The sequence below is a fragment of the Pan troglodytes genome, chromosome 21 (genome assembly GCF_028858775.2).
Source record: "Pan troglodytes isolate AG18354 chromosome 21, NHGRI_mPanTro3-v2.0_pri, whole genome shotgun sequence".
NCBI classification, from domain to species: Eukaryota; Metazoa; Chordata; class Mammalia; order Primates; family Hominidae; genus Pan; species Pan troglodytes.
In genome coordinates, this window is record NC_072419.2 from 41,609,208 (window position 1) to 41,633,032 (window position 23,825).

The 23,825-nt window shown below is 40.6% G+C and overlaps 1 protein-coding gene across 4 annotated transcripts in view; it reads right to left on the reverse strand.

Moving 5' to 3' along the window:
• Positions 1 to 23,825, reverse strand: part of UQCC1 (ubiquinol-cytochrome c reductase complex assembly factor 1) — a 108,012-nt gene that overhangs the window by 70,753 nt on the left and 13,434 nt on the right. Inside the window, exons 2-5 of one of the 4 annotated variants that reach the window (XM_009436999.4) lie at positions 19,249 to 19,353; positions 17,368 to 17,409; positions 9,147 to 9,242; positions 7,024 to 7,131 (exon numbers count right to left, since the gene is read on the reverse strand). In XM_009436999.4, the coding sequence (XP_009435274.1) occupies positions 7,024 to 7,131; positions 9,147 to 9,242; positions 17,368 to 17,409; positions 19,249 to 19,353 (351 nt within the window). 4 annotated transcript variants of the gene reach the window in all.

Sequence of the window (23,825 nt, forward strand, 5' to 3'; positions counted from 1 at the left end):
AATTTTTTCACTGAGCTGTATACTTAAGATTTTTATATTACACTGTATATAAATTATGCCTTAATAAAAATAAATCTAAAAATAAATTATTTAAGAGTTGACTTATGGGTCTGAAGACCAACTCAGCACTCTAGGAACAGGTATTTTAAGGACTTTCAAAACATTTCATTAAGGATATAACTAAATAAATGAGCACTTCAACAAGGCTTCTAGAAGCTTATTTTTTCTTAAAACAACAGGGAAAGTTATAAACTCAAATATGCATAGACCAAAAACAAATGTGTACAGGCTGAGAATGACATAGCAACTGAAGAAAAACCAATCTAGAATTTAGTGGAGCTATGATATTAAGGTTTAAAGTCACCAAGAACATACTATACCCAAAACTATATAATGTTCATGTTTTTCTAAATTCTCTAGAGTTAAAGCAAGTGTCTCTGATGGGTAGAAATACCCATAGCAAATTAAGGAATGATTACGTCTCTGATTGTAATTAAGATATTTTATTTGCTAACTTGAGATCTGTCATGTTTTTAAGAGCTTCCAGTCTAAAGTTAATACAGGGGAAAATAGGACATATAGAAATAGACAAATAAAAATCAGATATCCCTATCTGGGGAGTAAATCAGCATTAGAAGCCCACATTTAAACAAAACCCATGGTGAAATGCTAGAAAAGAAAAGCAAATTAAACCTAAAAGCAAGCAGAAAGAATGATATAGTAAAGATCAGAAATCAACAAAACTGAAACAGGAAGATAAAATACAGAAAATTCAAGCCAGGCCAGGCATGGTGGCTCACGCCTGTAATCCCAGCACTTTAGGAGGCTGAGACAGGCAGATCGGCTGAGCCCAGGAGTTGGAGACCAACCTGGGAAACATGGCAAAACGTTTCCATCTCTACCAAAAATACAAAAATTAGCTGGCCATGGTGGTGTGTGCCTATAGTACCAGCTACTCAGGAGGCTGAGGTAGGAGGCTGAGCCTGGAAGGCAGAGGTTGCAGCAAGCTGAGATCACGCCACTGCACTCCAGCCTGGGTGACAGAGCCGGACCTTGCCTGAAAAAAAAAAAAAGGAAAATTGAAGCCAAAGCCGTTTCTTTAAAAATATCAATAAAATTAGGTTGGGTTGTGGTGGCTCACCCACCCGGCTCACTAATCCCAGCACTTTGAGAGGCCAAGGCAGGAAGATCAACTGAGGTCAGGATTTCGAGACCAGCCTGGCCAACATGGTGAAACCCCGACTCTACTAAAAATACAAAAATTAGCCAGGCATGGTGGCAGGCGCCTGTAATCCCAGTTACTTGGGAGGCTGAGACAGGAGAATCGCTTGAACCTGGGAGGGAGAGGATGCAGTGAGCCGAGATTGTGCCACTGCACTCCAGCCTGGGCAACAGAGCGAGACTCCGCCTCAAAAAAAAAAAAAAAAATCAGTAAAATTGATAACCTATAAAACTGATCAAGGAAAAAGAAAAGCCCAAAACACATACGATACAAAATTTCAGTATCAGGAATCAGAGAGCAGACATCACTGCATATCCTAAAGACATTAAAAGGATAATAAGGGAATCCTATGAACAACTTTACTCTAATGAATGTGATTACTTAGATGAAATGGACAAATTCCTTGAAAGATACAAACTATCAAAGCTCACTAAAATAAATAACATGAACAGTCTTGTATCTATTAAAGAAATTGGATTTGTCTTTAAAAACCTCCCCACAATGCAAACTGCAGACCCAGATAGCATCACTAGAGAACTGTACTGAACATCTAAAGAAATGTTATGAAATCAGCCAGGCGCGGTGGCTCACACCTGTAATCCCAGCACTTTGAGAGGCTGAGGTGGGCGGATCACGAGGTCAAGAGATTGAGACCATCCTGGCCAACATGGTGAAACTCTATCTCTACTAAATATACAAAAATTAGCTGGGTGTGGTGGTACGCGCCTGTAGTCCCAGGCTGAGGCAGAAGAATCGCTTGAACCCAGGAGGCAGAGATTGCAGTGAGCTGAGTGCGCCACTGCACTCCAGCCTGGCGACAGAGTGAGACTCCATCTCAAAACGAAACAAAAAAAAAAAAAAGAAAGAAAGAAAAAGAAAAAGGAAAAAAAGAAATGTTACGAAATCTACACAAACTCTGCCAGAAAACAAGAAGAAAGGATATTTCCCAGCTCATTCAATAAGGCCAACCTTATCCTGATATCAAAACCAAAGTCATTAGGAGAAAACAAAACTACAGAACAATAGCCTTCATGAACATAGATCATTGATGCAAAATTCCTTAAGAAAATATTTTAAAATTAAATCCATCAATATTTTTAAAAGGATAATATATCATAATCAAGTGAAATTTATCCCAGGAATGCAAAGATAATTCAGCACTGACAAATCAATCAGTTTCACCATATCAACAGACCAAAAAAAGCCTGTTTAATTTTGTTAACACTTGCAGTTCTAGGAAGTATCTGACCACAGAACACATCTTGGGAAGCACTGGTCTGTGCCATTACCAAACTAATGATAATCTAATAATATCATGATCCTAATAATTTGGCCTTGACAGGCCTACTCCTATCCTTAAGACAGGGAGTTCAGGACATCTGCCCTAGCTCCTCACTTCATCCAATAATTCACTGAGTACATAACTCAGTGCCTGGCACTGATCTGGATGATGAGAATAGAGCAGTGGGCAAAACAGACAAAAATCTCTGCTCTCATGGAGCTTACGGCCCAGTTCAGCTACAGACAAGTATGTAACTTTAACTAAAATTTCTAATCATCTATTTCTTGATTTTTTTTAATCTTGTAATCTCCTTCAGATTCCTAAAGTCCTGGGTTCATAATTAATCACCTTGCCTGGAGACTTGCCTTCAAGGCCCAAGGCCCAAGTCTTTCCTTGAGAAGGAAGCTTCCCCAACAACACGTTTGTGAAAAAGCATTCATCACAAACAATGAAGACTTCACCAGATTGGCCAGAGTATGTTTTCAGTGCTCATGCTATGGCAATCAGGAGCATTTTATAGTTCTTCACTTTTCCTGCTGCAAGGCCAAGCCTTTATACTTGGGTGAGCCATTTTCCTGGACAAATCTCTAAAACAAGTCTCTAAAGACTATCACACAGAGACTGGAAATAATAACTTGAGGAAAGAACCTCATCAAGAATCATGCACTGATCTGAGTTAAGGACGTAGGGGGACTGAATTTTCAACCAGTCAATACAAGTTGTTCTGGTCCTTGGATGACTTCATATTTATTTCATTTTAACTTTAGAAGACTTCATCAGTCATCTTTTACTTGAGTAAAAGAGAGGCACCTTGAACAGCTTTAGGAAATGAAAATCTGCTCTCCCACGAACTAATGCATTTTTTAACATCCTACAGGATGAAAAACAAATCTAGTAAAATGCTTGCATTAACAGCTATGTAAGAGTTTGAAAGGGCCTGGCAAGGTGGCTCATGCCTGTAATCCCAGCACTTTGAGAGGCCGAGGTGGGCGGATCATGAGGTCAGGAGTTCTGAGACCAGCCTGGCCAAGAGACCAGGGTGGCCAGTATGATGAAACCCCATCTCTACTAAAAATACAAAAATTAGCTGGGCGTGGTGGCAGGCACCTGTAATCCCAGCTACTCAGGAGGCTGAGGCAGGAGAATTGCTTGAACTTGGGAGGCAGAGGTTGCAGTGAGCCAAGATCGCGCCACTGCACTCCAGCCTGGGTGACAGAGCGAGACTCCAACTCAAAAAAAGATAAAAAAGAGTTAGAAGGGTGTTTTAAATAATTTGAACCTTCTATTGTCTACTGGAAATTCTTCTACAGCATTCTTGATTCACAGTCAACCATCTGGGCCTCTGTTCAAACAAGACCAATGACCTTGTAAGGCTACCTGTCCCACCTGAGGACAATTCTTGTTAGATTCTTATTTTGCTAAACTTAAAATCTGCTTCATGTAACATTCATTGAACATTATTCTGCCCACTGGGATACCTTCATTTTTTCACATTTGCCCCCTCAAATACCTGAGAAGAATCATCCTGTCTTCTCTTTTCCAGGCTAAGCATCCCTATTTCCTTCAACCGTTCTTAACAGTTTCTGAAATGTTCATAAGGCTCACTGCCTACCTCTGAATATATTCCAGTTTGTCAGTGTCCTTCAGAATAGGAATAACTTTTTGGCTTAATGCTAATATGGAAACCTATTCTATGGCATGTGGCTGAGTTGGGTAAATATTGTGCTTATCTCACCTGATACTGCATATAAATGTAATTTTTTTAAATGATGATTCCAAGATACTCAAATAGGTAAGGGAAAGCTACATTTAAGATCCTAAACATGATTATCAAACATGGGAATAACACATGAAACCTAAAGAAAAAGATAGAGAAAAGATAGCTGATACTGCTGATGTGGACAGACATGCAGGTATTTTACTCCCTAATCAAATACATGTGAAAACACAAAACAAATAATTTTGCCAGTGCAATCCAATACAAGTGCATTGATTTGAGTCAACATTGCTGAAAACGGTTCTGTTTTTCAAAATGAAAAGTTACACATACATTTTCACATCTCAATTACACTAGAATGTCATACTTTGATATTGTGATGTAACAAATTTTAAAATGAAGGTTATAGGCTGGGCACAGTGGCTCAATCCTATAATCCCAGCACTTTGGGAGGCCAAGGCAGGCGGAATCACTTGAGGTCAGGAGTTGGAGACCAGGCTGGCCCAACATGGTGAAACCCCATCTCTACTAAAAATACAAAAGTCAGCCAGGTGTGGTGGCATGCGCCTGTAGTCCCAGCTACTTAGGAGGCTGAGGCAGGAAAATCGCTTGAACCTGGGAGGCGGAGGTTACAGTAGGCTGAGATCACACTACTGTACTCCAGCCTGGGTGACAGAGTGAGACTCTGTCTCAAAAAAATAAAATTAAAATAAAATAAAATAAAATGAAGGTTATAGAAAGTACACACCATCACATCACAAGAGTTTTAAAATGCAAACATTAGGGATTTAGTTGATGTCACAAGGGAACCAAGAAAAATCAGAGGCTAACTTAGGCTAAAAGAGCAAAGGAATTTTCCTGATGATTTAGTAATCCTCCAAATGATAGCCAATTTTCTCTCTAGAATCATTAAAAAACAGCCTAGACAAAACATATGGTAGCAACCAAGTGGAACCCAATCACCAAGAAATGAATAAAACTGTAAATGTTTCTTTTCTTTTTTTTGTTTTGACTTCCCTCTTAATTTCTAATTTTCAAACAAAACATATACTTTAAGTTTGTAAATCCAAATGCCATAAGCATAACATTTTTTTAATAGGGGAAAAGATTCTGGTTAAAAACATTACCAAGTATATCAACAATTATCAAGTGTCAAAAATTAAGATATTAAAAAATACAACTTTAAAGAACATAACTAATATTTCATTGGCAATTAAGAAGATACTTCATAACCTTAGGGACTCAAGAACATCATTGTCAGTATTTGTGTTCTTTCTATATTTTTTCAAAGCTCCTTAAAAACAAAATGCTTGTGGAATTACTGTTCACTTTTCAGAATTCAGGTAAAAGAGTAATTATAGAGAGAAGCTCATATTTGCTGTAGTGAGAATTGTTAGAAAGAGAACCAGACACCATAAGAAGAAACCACAAGTAGAAGTCTATAATAAAATTGAAATTCTAATTTGAATCCAACTTGTTAAAATGGTGTAAGTGGCATTACTTGGTTGTTCTCAGTAAAGCTTATATATTTTCTAGAAAAATCTTCCCTACTGCTTTGAGTGGGCTTGCTTTGACTTATGACTGATTAGGCTTACCCAATATTCCAGCAACCCTGAAAGGCACTAAAAGGCATTCTGCCATAGTGAAAGAGAGAAATGGTATTACAGGTTGAGTATTCCTTATCTGAAACGTGTGGAAACAGCAGTGTTTTGAATTTTGGATTTGGGGGGATTTTGGATGCTTTGCATTATACTTACCAGCTGAGCATCCCAAATCCAAAGATCCAAAATGCTCCAATGAGCATTTCCCTGGGGCATCATGTCTAAAAACTCCAAACGTTTTAGATTTTGAATTTCCAATTTTCCAATTTGGGATGCTCAACCTGTTCTAGGAGATAAGTGGGCTGAGAAGAACTGAATCGCTGATGTTTTCTTTCTATAATTGGTTAGAGGTATTATTATAAAAGCCCAGGGGCAGTATGCATCTGAGGCAGAGAGGACATTCATTCATTTATAGCCACTACTATTATAACAGATAATGTGCTAGGCCAAGAGTTGACTGGGAGTGACATGGCTAACAAATATCCCTCCATAATAAGAATTACAATAGATCATGGGCTTAATTAGTTAATAAAAAGATGATTAGTAAAATTTTAAAGAAAATCCCTTATAAAATATGGGTCCATCAGAAAGTAATGCTTCCTTAAGAATGTTGCCCATCAGAACATTTGGCCCATCTGACCCCTCAGAAGTCATCTATATGGCATACCATGCAGCAAGGGCCTGGAAGGCCCAGTCTTGTTGCCATGCCTGCTACTATGAGATGCTTCTAAGGAATCAGGTGGAGGGACTAGTTCAGCCCCACATGTTGTATAGATCTGACTGGAAGCAGCAAGAGGTTGTGGCACGTGGGCAAAGATATTTTGAAGAAGTTCTCAGAATAATGTATGGACCTTGAGAGCTTACTTGGAGGTTCTGGCAGGGGAGTGCAGCTACTCATATACCCTTGATCAAAGAATGGTCCTCCTCTATTGGAGAAGGTCATCCTCTTCAACCAAGAACACAGCTTCAAAAAGGTCGCACATAGAGTGGTCAAGGAGGAAGGGGACACCTGCCTACCCAGCCAGATCAGCCGAATCAACCCTGGTGATCAATGGGGTGACAGATGTCGCAGCTAGATCGTCCTCACATCCAAAATAATGTATGAATTCCATGAAAGCAAAGCAGAAGCTTTAAAAAATCTATTAGGAGCAGAAAGCACGATGCCCAAAAGGAAAAATGAGAAGAACTTAAAGGACTTTACCCATTTACTGTATTTCAAAGGTCCCGTGAATCCCATGGCTTCTATTATCTTTGTGAAAGCACCAACCTTCTCCTCAACAGGCTGTGGGGAATCTTTGGTAGTAGAAAGCTGATTAACCAAAAAGAAAAAAACTAAAATTAGTTGCAAAAAATTTTTAATAGAATGCTTTGTTCCTCATCAGGTCTGAGAGCATTTTTTTTTTTAAATACAGTCAGGGTCTCCTCCCCTAACCCAGGCTAAAGTGAAGTGGCACAATCATAGCTCACTGCAGCCTCAAACTTCTGGGCTCAAGTGATCCTCCTGCCTCAGCCTCCCAAGTAGCTGGGATTACAGGTGCACGCCATCACGCCAAGTCAATTTTTAAAATTTTCTGTGGAGGTGGGGTCCACAGCCTGTTGTTCTCTGGAGAGGGGGGGTCCATAGCCTATTGCCTAGGCTGGTCTCAAACTCCTGGCCTCAAGCAATCTTCCTGCTTCAGCCTCCCCAAATGCTGGGATTACAGGTGTGAGCCACCATGCTTGGGCTGAGGGCATTTTTATTGCTTAGATTTTTGTTTTCACCTACAATTTTTAATTTTCTTTTTTTTTCTTTTTTCTTTTTTTTTTTTTTGAGACGGAGTCTTGCTCTGTCGCCCAGGCTGGAGTGCAGTGGCGAGATCTCGGCTCACTGCAAGCTCCGCCTCCTGGGTTCCCGCCATTCTCCTGCCTCAGCCTCCCGAGTAGCTGGGACAGGCACCCGCCACCATGCCCGGCTAATTTTTTTGTATTTTTAATAGAGATGGAGTTTCACCGTGTTAGCCAGGATGGTCTAGATCTCCTGACCGCATGATCTGCCCGCCTCGGCCTCCCAAAGTGCTGGGATTACAGGCGTGAGCCACCGCGCCTGGCCTAATTTTCATTTTTTTAAGCATCTTATCATTCAGTGAAAACACATTTGGAACTGTACCTAATAGATGCCCTCCAAATTTCAGAGCAAGACATGCCTACCTCATTGACTGTATGTCTATTAACCCATATCTAGCAGATGACAGATGTGGGGTATTAGAATAAAAGTTCTATCAAAAAGAAGACTTTTAAAAGGAAATCTTGACCCCCATCTCCCAAGAACAATTCTGAGAAGTAAAACATTCTATGCTTATTGATGTAATAGGAAAAGGAAAAAAAAATACTGCCTGAAAGCAGTCAAAAGTCATTCAAAACTGCAATCAAGCACTGAATGTTTTTAAACTCTTGCATTTTTTAGTAAAGGTATCACAAATTTTATTAATGACTACAGAAAATATGAGTCTTGTAGTTTGCAAATAACCTCCAAGGAAAGTCTGTTCTAATGTTAACCCTCTCCAAGCAAAGGCAAGCTATCTAACCAATAAAAAATTATCCAAAAGTTAAATATCACTTTATTTTTAACATGTAAAAAATTCATATGTTTTCCTCTTAAGTGTTTTCCAGACACAACAATGGAAGAAACATAGGACATAGCCTCAGAAGGCTTAGGTCAAATATTCAGGCTGGCATGGTGGCTCACACCTATAATCTCAGTAATCCCAGTACTTTGGGAGGCCGAGGTGGGAGGATCACCTAAGCCCAGGAGTTCAAGGCAGTAGTGAGCCATGATCATGCCACTGCACTCCACCAGGGTAACAGAGCAAGACCTCATCTGTTAAAAAAAATTTTTAAAACAATCCCAGCACTTAGGGAGGCTGAGGCAGGAGGATCGCTTGAAGCCAGGAGTTTGAGACCAACCTAGGTAACAAAACGAGACCCTGGTCTCTACAAAAATTTAAAAATTGGCAGTACACAGTGGTGCATGACTGTAAGTCTCAGCTATTCGGAAGGCTGAGGCAGGAGGATAGCTCGAGCTTGGGAGTTCGAGACTACAGTCAGCTATGAAGGCACCACTCTACTCTAGCCTGGGTGACAGAGCAAGACCTTGTCCCTGAAAAAAAAAAATTCATTTTGTCTGCCACTTACTTACCATCCTTGTGACCTTGGGCAAGTCACTTTACCCCCTGAGCCTCACCTTCTGCATTCACTAAAACTCACCTAGCTAACAATTTTGTTGAGATCCAAAGAACACCTGTGCGAAAGCACTCTATAAACACAGAATGCACTGATAATTCTCACCTTACGTGTGGTGTGATACTTCCTATTCAGCTGTATGTCTATTCCAGGAATCTGTTCTGATCCACCACATGCTCGGGACTGGCTCATCTGGGGCCACTGAAGAATAAAAACACAGATCTATGCAACACTGAGCACTTACAGGGTTAATCTGAACAGAGCTGTTTCAAAGTAAAGACTATAGGATCTTTCCAACCTTACTTAGCCCACTTCCCCGTGATCAGCTCACCAGGAAGACCCAAGATCAGCACCTAGAAGGGTGTCTAGTACATGGTAGATGCCCAAGAAATATCTGTTGAATACCTGAAGAAATAAAAGAATTTGGGCCAGGCACAATAGCTCACACCTGTAATTCCAACACTTTGGGAGGTCAAGGTGAGAGGATTGCTTGAGGCCAGAGTTTAAGACTCAGCCTGGGGAACATAGCAAGACTCTATTTCTACAAAATTTTTTTTAATTGGCTGGGTGTGGTGGTGCATGCCTATATTCTTAAGCTGCTTGGGAGGCTGAGGTGGGAGGATCACTTGAGCCCAGAAGATCGAGGCTGCAGGGAGCTATCATCACACCACTGCACTTCAACCTGGGCGACTCAGCAAGAGCAAGACCCTGTCTGTAAAAAAAAAAAAAAGAGAGAGAGAGAGTGAATTCAAAGGCCAGGTGGCGTGGCTCACACCTGTAATCCCAGCACTTTGGGAGGCCGAGGTGGATGGATCACTTGAGGTCAGGAGTTTGAGAGCCTGGCCAAGATGGTGAAACCCCATCTCTACTAAAAATACAAAAAATTAGCCAGGTGTGGTGGCACATGCCCGTAATCCCAGTTACTCAGGAGCCTGAGGCAGGAGAATAGCTTGAACCAAGGAGGCAGAGGTTGCAGTGAACCAATATCATGCCACTGCACTCCAGCCTGGGCAACACAGCAAGAATCGGTCTCAAAAAAAAAAAAAGAATTCAGCCCTGGAAACCTGGAACTACATCTAAGTCAATTCTAGGATACAGAACTGTAGTATCTATCTATTTAAATATGGGCAGCAGTGCCGTATATGGGGAAAAAAATAAAGACACGAGCCACTTTTAGGTTTAAAACCTGCTTCTGTCACCTACGACAAGCTCAGTGGCCATGGAAAACTTACTGAACCTCAGTTGCAGTAAGGATGAAAGAAGGTAAGATATATAAAGTGCCTTTCACAAAATAGGCACTCAATAAATAGCAGAAGTTTCCATCATCACTATCATCACCAGCATTATTGTTTGGATCACAATCGCCACCTTTTTCATGTTCACATTGCATTTAAAAACAATTTGGCAATAAAATAGCCGTTATTATGTGCCAGATACTATACAGAATGAAAACTGGGAGGAAAGTCCATTAAGGAGATGGTTAATTAAAGTTCAGTCACTCAGTGGAAAATCAGGTATCCATTGAGGGTTTTTTGTTTTGTTTTTGTTGTTGTTGTTTTGTTTTTGTTTTTTGAGACAAGGTCTGGCTCTATGGCCCAGGCTGGAGTGCAGTGGTGCAATCTCAGCTGACTGCAACCTCCACCTCCCCGGCTCAAGCAATTCTCCTGCCTCAGCCTCCTGAGTTGCTGGGACTACAGGCATCTGTCATCACACCCTGCTGATTTTTGTATTTTTGTAGAGACAGTGTCTCCATATGTTGCCCAGGCTGGCCTCAAACTCCTGGGCTCAAGTGAGTGATCTTCCTGCCTTGAACTCCCAAAATGCCTTGAACTCCCAAAATGGGACTACAGGCATGAGCCTGGGTGCCTGGCTGGGATTTTTTTTTTTTTTAATAGACTTTTTTTTTTTTTTTTAACAGCAGTTTTAGGCTCATAGCAAAACTTCCTGGAAAGGGCAGAGTTCCCACATACCCCTTCCCCCACATGCACAGCCTCCCCCGCCATCAACATCCCATACCAGAGTGGTGCATTTGATACAAAGAACGAACCTACATTGACACATCATCATCACTCAGAGTGCACGGTTTACTCAGAGATTATTATTATTGTTAACAACATGAAAAATGCTAAATGCTTATAATATGTATAAAATTCTAGGTAAAACATGACTGCGTAGACTGCATATGGGCAAGTTTAGAAAGAACACACAAGAAACCAAAGAGTTATTTTGTTAAGTTAGAATTATGGATAAATTTAAGAATCTATAGCCAAAATAATTCTGGCAAAAAAAAAAAAAATCTAGTTTCCAAACTCTCACTAATGCTATATTACCTTTACAATAAAAAGGGGTGAGGGGGAGCAGGAAGAGGGCTGACTCTTCAATTCTGGTTTATTCCAAGAAGAAATGGAACACATGGAATGAAAATGATTTTTTTTCTTTAACCCTAACAAAGAAAAAATAGAATTTCTAATTGTGGAATGTTACTATTTACTTTTCTTTCCAAACGAGGATATTAAAAAATTAGTCAGGATTCTTCTGGTCAGTCCCAAGGACACTTAGGCTTTAATTCATAAGTATCAAGCAGGCTTTGTAAAACACAGACTAAACACAGAACACCTCCCCATTACATCACATACATCAATGCAATGGTCCACCTAAAACACAAAGCACTTAAACTGGTTCAAAGAACACAGCCAACAGCAGTTTCCACAAGCTGTGCTTTGGGCTGGGTCCTCTTCTATTAGGTTCTATTAGATCCTTCTTTTTCCTCACAGCTCTAGGAGTAACCAGTAGATTCCTTCTGTGGCTGTCCTACCATCTACTGTATTTCTATCCTACCATTAGCTAACATTTCACACTATATTGAACTACTAAAGTACCTATGTATCTAGTATCAAGGACAACATCTAGTTTCTCCACACCTACACACTTATAAACACACACATTTACTTTTTTGTACTACCCACTCTTGTCCTTGCACTTCCCGCAAAAAATTCACTCGACCCTTAAAGACCTCAATTTTTCCTTTGCTTAGATTAGAAAATATCAATAGGCTGGGCGTGGTGGCTGACGCCTGTAATCCCAACACTTTGGGAGGCCGAGGCGGGAGGGTTGCCTGAGTCCAGGAGTTAAGAGACCAGCCTGGGCAACATGGCAAACCACCATCTCTACCCCCCTCCAAAAAAAAAACAAAAATTAGCCAGGCATGGTGGTGTGTGCCTGTAATCCCAGCTACTCAGGAGGCTGAGGCAGGAGAATCGTTTGAACCCAGAAGGCGGAGGTTACAGTGAGCCAAGATCATGCCACTGCACTCCAGCCTGGGTGACAGAGCAAGGCTCTGTCTCAAAAAATAAAAATAAAAAATAAAAAAACAAGAATGACAGAGGCAGAGAAGTAGAAAAGGGGTGCTGGGACAAACTCAAGCGATTCTTGAATACCATGGGCGTGTGTGTCTGCTCCTTTTAGCAACTATAAGCTCCAGGGCACAGCCCATCTTATATGTCTGTCATTTTCTGTCCCAATACTCAACACCATTCTGGGCATGAAGTCATTACTCAATAAAAACTAGGTGGATATTTTTTTTTTTTTTCAAAGAGGACAACTTTGGAGAACGTCCAAAAAAAGAACCACAGGAATGATCAAAGGGATGAATAAAAGGTCCTAGTGGAAAGGTCAAAAGGAATTTAGGCTGTTTAGCTTGGAGAAAAGGCAACTGAAGAACTAAAGAGTAACTCAGAATAACAACACTTGAGCTGGAAGAAATCTCAGAGATATTCTGGTCCAACCTTTTCACTTCACAGATGAGGAAACTAAGACCAAGGGAGAGGTTGCAATTTGGTAAAGGTAATTTTAGGACAACTTTTTTTTTTTTTTTTTTAAGTTTCATTTCATACAGTGAGGAGAAAACTTTCCCAAGTAACAGGAACATAAATAGCAACAAAAATAGCAATTGCAACTTACTGAAGATCTCCTGTATGTCTAGTACCTACCTACATGCTTGGTGTTTTACTTATGTTATCTCACAACAATCTTATAAAGTATATTTTCCTTTTTTTTTTTTTTTTTTTTTGAGACGGAGTCTCGCTGTGCCCAGGCTGGAATGCAGTGGCATGATCTCGGCTCACTACAACCTCCACCTCCTGGGTTCAAGCAACTCTCCTGCCTCAGCCTCCCAAATAGCTGGGATTACAGATGTGTGCCACCACACCAGCTAATTTTTTTTTTTTTTTTAGTAGAGACAGCGTTTGACCACATTGGCCAGCCTGGTCTCAAACTCCTGACCTCAAGTGATCAGCCCACCTTAGCCTCCCAAAGTGCTGGTATTACAGGCATGAGCCACCACACCTGCCCCTCCTATTTCTTTTTTTCTTCTTTTTTTTTTTTTTTTTTGGAGACAGGCTCTTGCTCTGTCACCCAGGCTGGAGTACAGTGGTGTGGTCATGGGTCATTGCAACCTTGACCCCCTAGACTCAAGGGATCCTCCTGCCTCAGCCTCCTGAGTACCTGGGAACACAGAGATCCAGCTATTCCGGATTTTTTGTAGAGATAGGGTCTTGCTATGTTACTCAGGCTGGTCTCAAATTCCTGGCCTCAAACAATCCTCCCACCTTGGCCTCCAGAAGTGCTGAGATTACAGGCATGAGCCATTGTGCCCGGACTATTTTTTCCTGTTTTAGAAATTAGAACACAAAGGCTCAAAGAAGTAAAGTTCATTAAAGACTAGGATATATACTCAAAGCTATGTTCTGTCCCCTATATCAAGCTGCCTTCAAAAGTCTGAGTAGAGTTCAACAACACAGGCTCATGCACACTTAATACCCAGATCTTGATTTCTAAATACTGCTCTCCAATAGAAGGAATCGGGGCTGGGTGCGGTGGCTCATGCCTGTAATCCCAATACTTTGGGAGGCTGAGGCGGGAGGATCACCTGAGGTCAGGAGTTCAAGGCTAACCTGGCCAACATGGTGAAACCCCTTCTCTACTAAAAAATATAAAAATTAGCTGGGCGTGGTGTGTGCGCCTGTAGTCCCCAGCTACTCGGGAGGCTGAGGCAGGACAGTCACTTGAACCTGGGAGGTGGAGGTTGCAGTGAGCCAAGATCGCACAACTGCACTCCCACCTGGGCAACAGAGTGAGACTCCATCTGAAAATAAAAAATAAAAAAAAATAAAAAAATAAAATCAGGACTCCTTGGAGTAATGTTTGAATCTAGGGCCAGGGCAAAGAAAATACAGCATGAACCTGAAACATCTTGTGGTGCCAGCAATTAAGAGAGTATTCAAAAAATGATGGGGGGCATGTAGAAAGGCGTTCCCAATAGCCCAAGCTGGGACAATCTAATCAACAAAATAACTAATTGGAAAATGAATTATAAGCCGGGTGCTTATAATTTGCACCTCTCTTTGGGAGACCAAGGCGCATAGATCACAAGGTCAGGAGATGAAGGCCATCCTGGCCAACACGGTGAAACCCCATCTCTACTAAAAATACAAAAATTAGCTGGGCGTGGTGAGCTCGCACCTGTAATCAAGCTATTCAGGAGGCTGAGGCAGGAGAATCACTTGAACCCGGGAGGCGGAGGTTGCAGTGAGCCAAGATCTCGCCACTGCACTCCAGCCTGAGTGACAGAGTGAGACTCCGTCTCAAAAAAAAAAGAAAAGAAAAGAAAAGAAAATGAATTATAACTCAGAAGAAAATAAATATCCATGAGCTCATACTGGTATAAATAAATAATTGAATAAATAAATAAATGGGGAAGAAGTGACAGCTCTTTCTTACAACAGAGTTCCAGTTAATAAATGTAGGAATGATGGAAATAAAAAATCATTAGACAAACACCACAATAATGATCACTGCAGTGAAGAACCATCAATGCAATTATCATATAATCCATCAATCCTAATTCTGGGTATATATCCAAAAGAATTCAAAGCAGGATCTCTAAGATATTTGTACACTGACATTCACTGCAGCATTATTCACAATAATGTGTGCAAGAGACAGAAGGAACCCAAATGTCCATTGATCCAAATGGATAAAGAAAATATACAATGAAGAGTACGCAGCCTTAAAAAAAGAAGGAAATCCTGTCATGTGCTACAACATAGATGAACCTTGAGGACATTATGCTAAGTGAAATAAGCATATGCCAGTTATAAAAGAACAAAAACTGTATGAGTCCACTCACATGAAGTATCCTAAAGTAGTCAAAATCACAGAAACAAGGCCAGGGTGATGGCTCATGCCTGTAATCCCAGTGCTTTGGGAGGCTGAGGCGGGCAGATCACTCGAGGTCAGGAGTTTGAGACCAGCCTGGCCAACACAGTGAAACCCCGTCTCTACTAAAAATACAAAAATTAGCCAGGCGTGGTGGTGAGCACCTGTAATCCCAGCTACTCAGGAGGCTGAGGCAGAAATGCTTGAACCTGGGAGGCGGAGGTTGCAGTGAGCTGAGAATGCACCACTGCATTCCAGCCTGGGCGACAGAGTGAAACTCCGTCTCAAAAAAAAAAAAAAAAAAAAAATCATAGAAACAGAAAGTAGAAAAGCAGGGTGGGGAGAGAATTAGTGTTTAGCATAGAGTTTTGCAAGATGAAAAAGTTTATAGAGATCTGTTGCAAAACAATGTGAATATGCTTAAATTAACATTACTGAACTGTACACTTATAATGGTTATGACAATAAATTTAATGTTAACATATCATTAAAAAAAACTACCAATGACTGCTAAAATTAGTAAGCAAAAGTATAATGTGAAATGGGTATCTGCACAGTCTCCAAGTATCTCCTGACAAGATACTAATTACAAAGGGAAAATACTAACTTTAGAGTTCAGGAACCTGACAAACACCAATTTAACCAAGTGGCCAAAGTTATAAGACCTACTAGCATTATGTATCCCCTGATATGATGCACTGAGAAGGGAATAACATCATTTTTGCCAAAAATGCATAACCTCAATCTCATTATAAGAAAATATTAGAAAGGCCGGGCTTTCTATATTATAGGTGGTAGCTCACACCTATAATCCCAGCATTTTGAGAGGCCGAGGTGGGCGGATCACCTCGGATCAGGAGTTCAAGACCAGCCTGGCCAACGTGGCAAAACCCCTTCTCTACTAAAAATACAAAAAGTAGCTGGGTGTGGTGGCGGGCACCTGCAATCCCAGTTACTGGGGAGGCTGAGGCAAGACAATCACTTGAACAGGAGGCAGAGGTTGCAGTGAGCCAAGATCGCACCACTGCACTCTAGCATGGGTGACAGAGCAAGACTCTGTCTCAAAAAAATGAATAAAAAATAAAAGAAAATAAAGAAAAAAGAAAAGAAAATATTACACAAACTCAAATTGAGAAACATTCTACAAATAACTGACTAGTACTCTTCAAAAGTGTCTAAATCTTGAGAAGAAAAAGAATAAGAAAATGTGACCAGACACAGTGGCTCATACCTATATTCCCAGCACTTGGGGAGGCCCACAGGGGTGGATCACTTGAGGTCAGGAGTTTGAGACCAGCCTGTTCACCAAATGGTGAAACCCCATCTCTACTAAAAATACAAAAATCAGCCAGGTGTCATGGCACATACTTGTAATCCCAGCTACTTGGGAGGCTGAGGTGGGAGGATCGCTTGAACCCAGGAGGTGGAGGTTGCAGTGAGCAAGATAGTGCCACTGCCAAGATAGTGTCTTCCACCCTGGACAACAGAGTGGGACTCTGTCTTAAAAAAAAAAAATGAAAATTTAACAGATTGGAGACGACTAAGAATATATGACAACTGGATTTGTTATCGCAGACCAAAAAAGGACATTCATAAAAAAAAAAAAAAAACTTGACAAAATTGGAACAAATAGACTAATTAATAGTATTATTTCAATGTTAATTTCCTGGTTTCAGTAATTGCACCATGGTTATGTAAGAGGTTAACATTAGGGGAAGCCAGATGAAGGCTATTTGGGAATGCTACTACTTTTACAACTCTTACATAAGTCTAAAATTATTTCAAAATTTAAAAAATATTTTTAAGTAGACAGAACTTCAAGAGGCTAATTAAGACAAAGCTGAAAGTATGTCTCTAGCTCTTTGAAAACAATAATAGGATTATAGCACTGGACATTACCTTACAGATACCTGATACTACCACTCATCGAAGGAAGGATTCCTTTATGTCAGGCCCTTGACATACATTCATCCTACCACTGCCTGAATATTTCCAGTAAGAGTAAATTTACTATGTGAAAACGCAGCTCACACATCCCATTATGCACAATTCTAATTAACAAAACTCTTTCTCATTCTGAGCCAAATCTTCCTCCCTGTGAGACATGTACCTGAGGATGCCATTCTGAAGCAGAAGTTTCCAACCAGGGGACCTCAAAGATAGGAAGATACTCCAGTAAGTTACAGTCGATACGACAAAAGGTCCAGTTGATTTACAATGACTAAAATTACATCTGGTCAGCATGAGATAAACCACTCTCAGTTATTTACATAAATGCTTTGCTATAATGTTGTCCCAGAGCCTAATACAGTACCCGGTACTTATTAGGTGCTCAAGAAACGTTTACTGACCCAAAGAGTAGGGCACAAGTCAGAGATTCATATAATGAGTTATTTTCCCCTACCATCTACACACATACAAATAACAAATACTATTAAAAATTTGTACAAAAAGTAACAGAACACAGCCCAAGCTCTGAAAAGAAATACCTGCATAACTACCCAAAGTAGATGCCTCTTCTGCACAGGCATATTCTCCATTCATTCAACATATACTTAGTGACTACTCTGTGCCAGGCATAGTGAAAAGACCAGGAAATACAAGAAAAAAGCAAGATGTCCTCAGAAGGGCAGGGCTTACACATTAATTGGAGGGAATTTTTAAGTAGATTATATATGCTACATAAATTATATAATATATATAATTACATATAGCAAACATATTTTTAATTGCATTGAATACGAAAAAGAAAGTTAATGACTACAGATAAAAATCATAAATTGGTAAGAAAAATGAGTTCCCAATAGACGAATGGAGAAATGCCATAAGCATACAATTTTCACAAACTGAAAAACAACTGATCAATACAGAAAAAATACATAACCCTGAGAGCTAAACAAAGAAATACAAGGTAAAACAAGGTAACATTTCCTACCCAATTTATTTAAGTTAAAAAAAACTCAACTTGAGAGAGGTAATAATGAAAAACTACTTATACATACATTGCTGGTGGCAGCATAAATTAAAACAACCTTTTGAAGAGGCAAACTGTTCATACTCTGACCCAAGGTATGCCTTCCTAGGAATTATTAATAAGTAATTAAAAGTAAGAAAAAAATATGTGCTAAGACAATGGTAAGAAAATTAAAGCTTATAATGGCAAAAAAAAGGAAATGATTTTCATATCAAAGGCTAAGTAAATAAAATATTATATGGTCATTAAATTTTTAATTACAAAGTCTATCAAAACAATATGAATAATGTCCACTCTAATAAGTGAAAAGGTACCAGAATATAAACTTCTGTGGACATTTGTTAGGGTACTTCAGGAATAACATTACATATACATACACACATACACACACACACACACACACACAAACACACACACACACACAAACACACACACACACACACACACAGGCTGAAAAAGAACCAGCAGAGATAAAATACTGACGTTTTCAGATTTGAAGTCATAGATGATTTATTTCCCTTATTACTAAATTATTTGTATTATTAACAAAAATCAGGAGGGAGAAAACCCCTCACACAAGGTCCAAGGTAAACTACATTATAATGATTAGGTGGTCAATGGTAAATGAATACCTCAAATAATTGTTTCTTGGATTTTATATTCATATAAAGGAAAAAGAAATAATTATCATGCCCAAATAAAAGTAGCACAAGATGGCCACAAAAAGAAAATTGAAAAAGGTTAACTCGGAGATGAATATCTGGAAAAATTCCCTAACAGTAAAAATCATCAGACTGTAGCATGGTATCCTAGGCTAAGTTCCACTGCTAGGGTATTTAGAAGCAACGCCCTAGACACCATACTTTAGGAATCAGTCCTAAGTTGGCACCACAGAGACCCAGAGTGGTCTCATGAGGTTTTTCCATCACACAATTTGGTTGGCTAATCTATAAATACATGACATTTGCACATAAACACTAAGGTTTTCATACTAAGCAAAAGAACAACAAATCTTACCTGGGAAGTGCCAGACAGAGCCCTGTCCCCCTGTCCTTGGGTAGGAGACACAGGTATCAATCGGCTGCATACTGGAACCCACTGAGAAATGCTAGTCTGGTTCCTCTAAAGAAAGAAAATAATAATCTGTCAGGAATCTAAATCATACTCCCTACATGGAAGGCAAAGAGTGTACCTGTGATACTGTAATATAATTAGAAATATATATTTGGCCTTCATCTCTAGTTCCTGGCACAGAGCTCCTAAAACCCTTGGAATTTCTGAGTGAGGGGGGTGTCTGTAACTCATAATAAGCCCCTTTCAACCATACCTGAGTTTATGCTAATGAGGTGATTCATGCAGGATGGAGGCTGGTTGCCAGAGAAACCTACCACAGGAGTAGAGGGTTGGAACTCAGCCCCAACTCCTCAAGGCATCCCCACCTCCAGGAGAGGAGAGGGATTAGAGACTGAGCCAATCACTGGTACCCAGTGATTTAATCAATCATGCCAACAATAAGCCTCCACAAAAATTCTAAATGACAGAGTTCAGAGAACTTCCGGTAAAGATGAAAAACTCTTTTTTCTATACTCAACACTCCACTTCTGATACCAAATGTGCAGGGGCAAGGGGTCTCCATACCAAGCAATTCTCTAGTTCTCTGCAGACACCAACTGGGTGTCCTACAATTTAACTTAATTCTTACACTAACTGCCTGGAGTTAGCAGAGACCTCACAGCACCATCCAACAGGACTGTCCCCCACTTCAGACTCCCATCACAAGTAGTGGGTCCCCAGGTTACTCACACTTTTGTCCAACTTGTCCATACATTGGGGGTTCCCACAGCTGCCTCCTCAGATTCAATAATTTGCTAGCATGGCTCAACTCGGGGAGGCACTTCACTTACTTTTATCAGTTTATTATAAGGGATACACCTCGGGAACAGCCAAATGGAAGCGATGCAAAAGACAAGGTACTGGGTGGGAGCTTGCTCTCCGGGTGTGCCACCCTCCCTACACTTTGATGTGTTTACTAACCTAGAAGCTCTCCAAACCCAAGGATTTCTATGGAGGCTTCATTACGTAGACATGATTGATTATCACTGATCACTGGTGATCAGCTCAATCTCCAGCCCCTCTCCCCTTCCAAAAGTCAGGGAGGAGTGGGAGAAGCTACAAGTTCCAACCTTCTACACACATATTTGTTCCTCTAGCAACCAGCCTCTAGCCTCCAAGAGTCACCTTATTAACATAAACTCACTGCCGGGCATAGCAGCTCATGCCTTCACTCCTATTATCTCAGCACTTTTGAGAGGCTGAAGCAGGATTACTTGAAGCCAGGAGGTCGAAACCAGCCTGGGCAACAAAGCGAGACCCCCGGCTATACAAAAAAAAACCCATAAACTCATGTATGGTTGAAAGGGGCTTATTATAAATAAATAAAAAAAAAAACCATTCCTCTCACCCCAATCACTCTGCAAGGGTTTCAAGAGCTCTGTGCCAGGAACCAGGGATAAAGACCAAATATATATTTCTTCTCTCACAATATCATATCTGGGTTGCAGCCACAGGCCAGGAGGGTGGCACACTCTAATTCCACAGGGACAGAAGCGACTACACTCAGGACCATTCCAGATCTGGCCTTTAGTACCTAAGTTTAGAAATCCTGCCAGAATGGGGTATCACATGAATGAAGAACTTCCAAAATGGGACCAAGACCAAGCCTCCACATGCTCATTTCTCCAAGGATAAGATAAACCACTGCCTACTACTGATTCCACAGACTAAAATAATTCTGGTAATAGGTGACTCAAGCAGTGGGCACGGGCTCCCTCTGGGAAGAGAAACAAAATAAGCAGACTTCTGGCATTTTATGATTAGATTATAATTCAAATTACAGTTTGCAATGTCTTTTTTTTTTTTTTTTTTTGAGGCTGAGTCTCGCTCTGTCACCCAGGCTGGAATGCAGGGCCATGATCCCAGCTCATTGCAATTTCCACCTCCTGGGTTCAAGCGATTCTTACGCCTCAGACTCCCAAGTGGCTGGGACTACAGGCATGAGCCACCACATAGGGCTAATTTCTGTATTTTTAGTAGAGACAGGGTTTCACCATGTTGACCAGGCTGGTCTTAAACTGCTGACCTTAAGTGATCTACCTACCTCGGACTCCCAAAATGCTGGGATTACAGATGTGAGCCACTGTGCCTGGCCTTTTTTTTTTTTTTTTTTTTTTTTAAGAGACAGGGTCTCACTACATTCCCCAGGCTGGAGTCCAGTGCCTAGTCATGGTGCTAACATTGCACACTACAGCCTCAAATGCCTGATGCCTGGGCTCAAGTGATCCTCCCACCTCAGCCTCCCAAGTAGCTGGAACTAAAGGCTTGCATAGCTGTGCCTGGCTTACAATGTGTTTTCATAAACACTGACTTACTTACCTGATCTTCATAGAATCCCTTTATAGTAAGCAATGCTGAGATCATCATCATCCCCAAAAGGAGGAGGAAACTAGGGTAGAAGTTTTGCAGTGGGAAAACACACGTGGGCAACTTGATTTCCAAGACAAGAGAGATTAAATGGCTGTTCAAGCTAAAACTGAGATTCACGTTTTCCCTCTAACATGAAGCTCACTTCAGAAAGGTCTCTTGGCCAAAGTGAGAGGCTAGGCTGGAGAAAGGGATAGCTCTCTCTTGCTAAATAAGAAGTCTGCTTTATTTTATGAACCTGAAATACATTCCACTGTATAAATGATAGCCATGTACACAGCACTGGAAATCTTAATTTTAGGAACCAACTCTAGGGATCTGAGGGTTTTCTTCACTTGACCTGTAGACCTTATAGGGCCATAATGAGGACCAGATACATAAATTGCTTGAAAATCCTTTGCCAAGCATAATGTATAACACAGTCAGCCCTCCACAGCCATGGGTTCTGCATCCATGGATTCAGCCACCCACAGATTAAAATATTCAGGAAAAAAATACCGGGCATGGTGGCGTGCACCTGTAGTCCCAGCTACTCTGGAGGCTGAGGCACGAGAATCACCTGAACCCAGGAGGCGAAGGTTGCAAGTGAGCAGAGATTGTGCCACTGCACTCCAGCCTGGGCGATAGAGAGGGAGACTCTGTCTCAAAAAAAAAAAAAAAAGAAAAAAAAAGAAAAATCAGGCCGGGCGCGGTAGCTCACGTCTGTAATCCCAGCACTTTGGGAGGCCGAGGCTGGCGGATCACGAGGTCAGGAGATCGAGACCATCGTGGCTAACACAGTGAAACCCCTTCTCTACTAAAAATACAAAAAAATTAGCCAGGCGTGGTGGTGGGCGCCTGTAATCCCAGCTACTCAGGAGGCTGAGGTAGGAGAATGGCATGAACCCGGGAGGCGGAGCTTGCAGTGAGCCAAGATCACGCCACTGCACTCCAGCCTGGGTGACAGAGCGAGACTGTCTCAAAAAAAAGAAAAAAGAAAAAAAAATCAGGAAAAAAACATGCCATACTAAACATGTAGACTTTTTTTTCTCATCACTACTCCCTAAATAATACAGTATAACAACTATTTACATAGCACCTATATTGTATTAAATGTAAGTAATCTAGAGATTATTTAAAGTACATGGGGGAATATACATAGGTTATATGCAAATACTATGCCACTTCGTATCAAGGACTTGAGCATCCATGGATTTTGCTATCCAAGGGAGGTCCTGGAACCAAAGGACCAGGGATACTTGGGGACAATTGTACTAGGAGTCAAAGATTCTAGTTTAAATTCAGCTACTCTAACATTATCTTTACAAGTAATTTAACCTCTGTGACATTCAGTTTCCTGATAGCAATTATGAGGAACACTTAATGAGCATTTGATGGCAGGCACTTTTCTGGTACTTTACATATATGAACTCATTTAAACTTCACAATCACCACTCATGTAGGTATATCATTATCCCATTTATACAAAAAAGGAAACTGAGGCATGGAGAGGATAAGCAACCTCCCAATGTCACATAGTTCTAACAGCAGGATTAAGATATGAACCCAGACAACCCAACTCTAGAATCCTTGCTCATTTATGGGATGAAAGGGTAGAGTATCTGCAAGGTACCTTCTAGCTCTAACACTATATGACCTGGTCTGGAACCAATTAAAACAGCATATTGTGGAAAGTGCCACATAACTAAAGGCAGGAAGTACTGTTCAGAAGCTACATATTAGATAATCACCTCTGTGAGCCTTGGTTGTCTCTTTTTATCAAAAATAAAGACAAAATCCCCACTTCTCAGGATTTTCTTTAAAATTAACAAATGTACCTTGCAGTATGTTCAGCACAATATTAAGTTGAATCTGAATCTCCATTTCCTCGAGTAGAAACAGGTTGAGGTGGGGTGGAGAAAGGCATTAAATTTTTAAACCTACAGATGCTTTCTAAAGTGTCTCACAGTTCTAAAATTGTATAATTGCCACTTACAGCACCTTAAATTTCAAATGAAAAGTGGAGCTAAAAATATTTTATTTGAGCTGCGGTTGGATCAGTTGAAATGGTTTTCCAAGTGAGAGACAGTTACTGGTGTTTTGTTTTACAAACACTGACAGATTTACCAGAAACA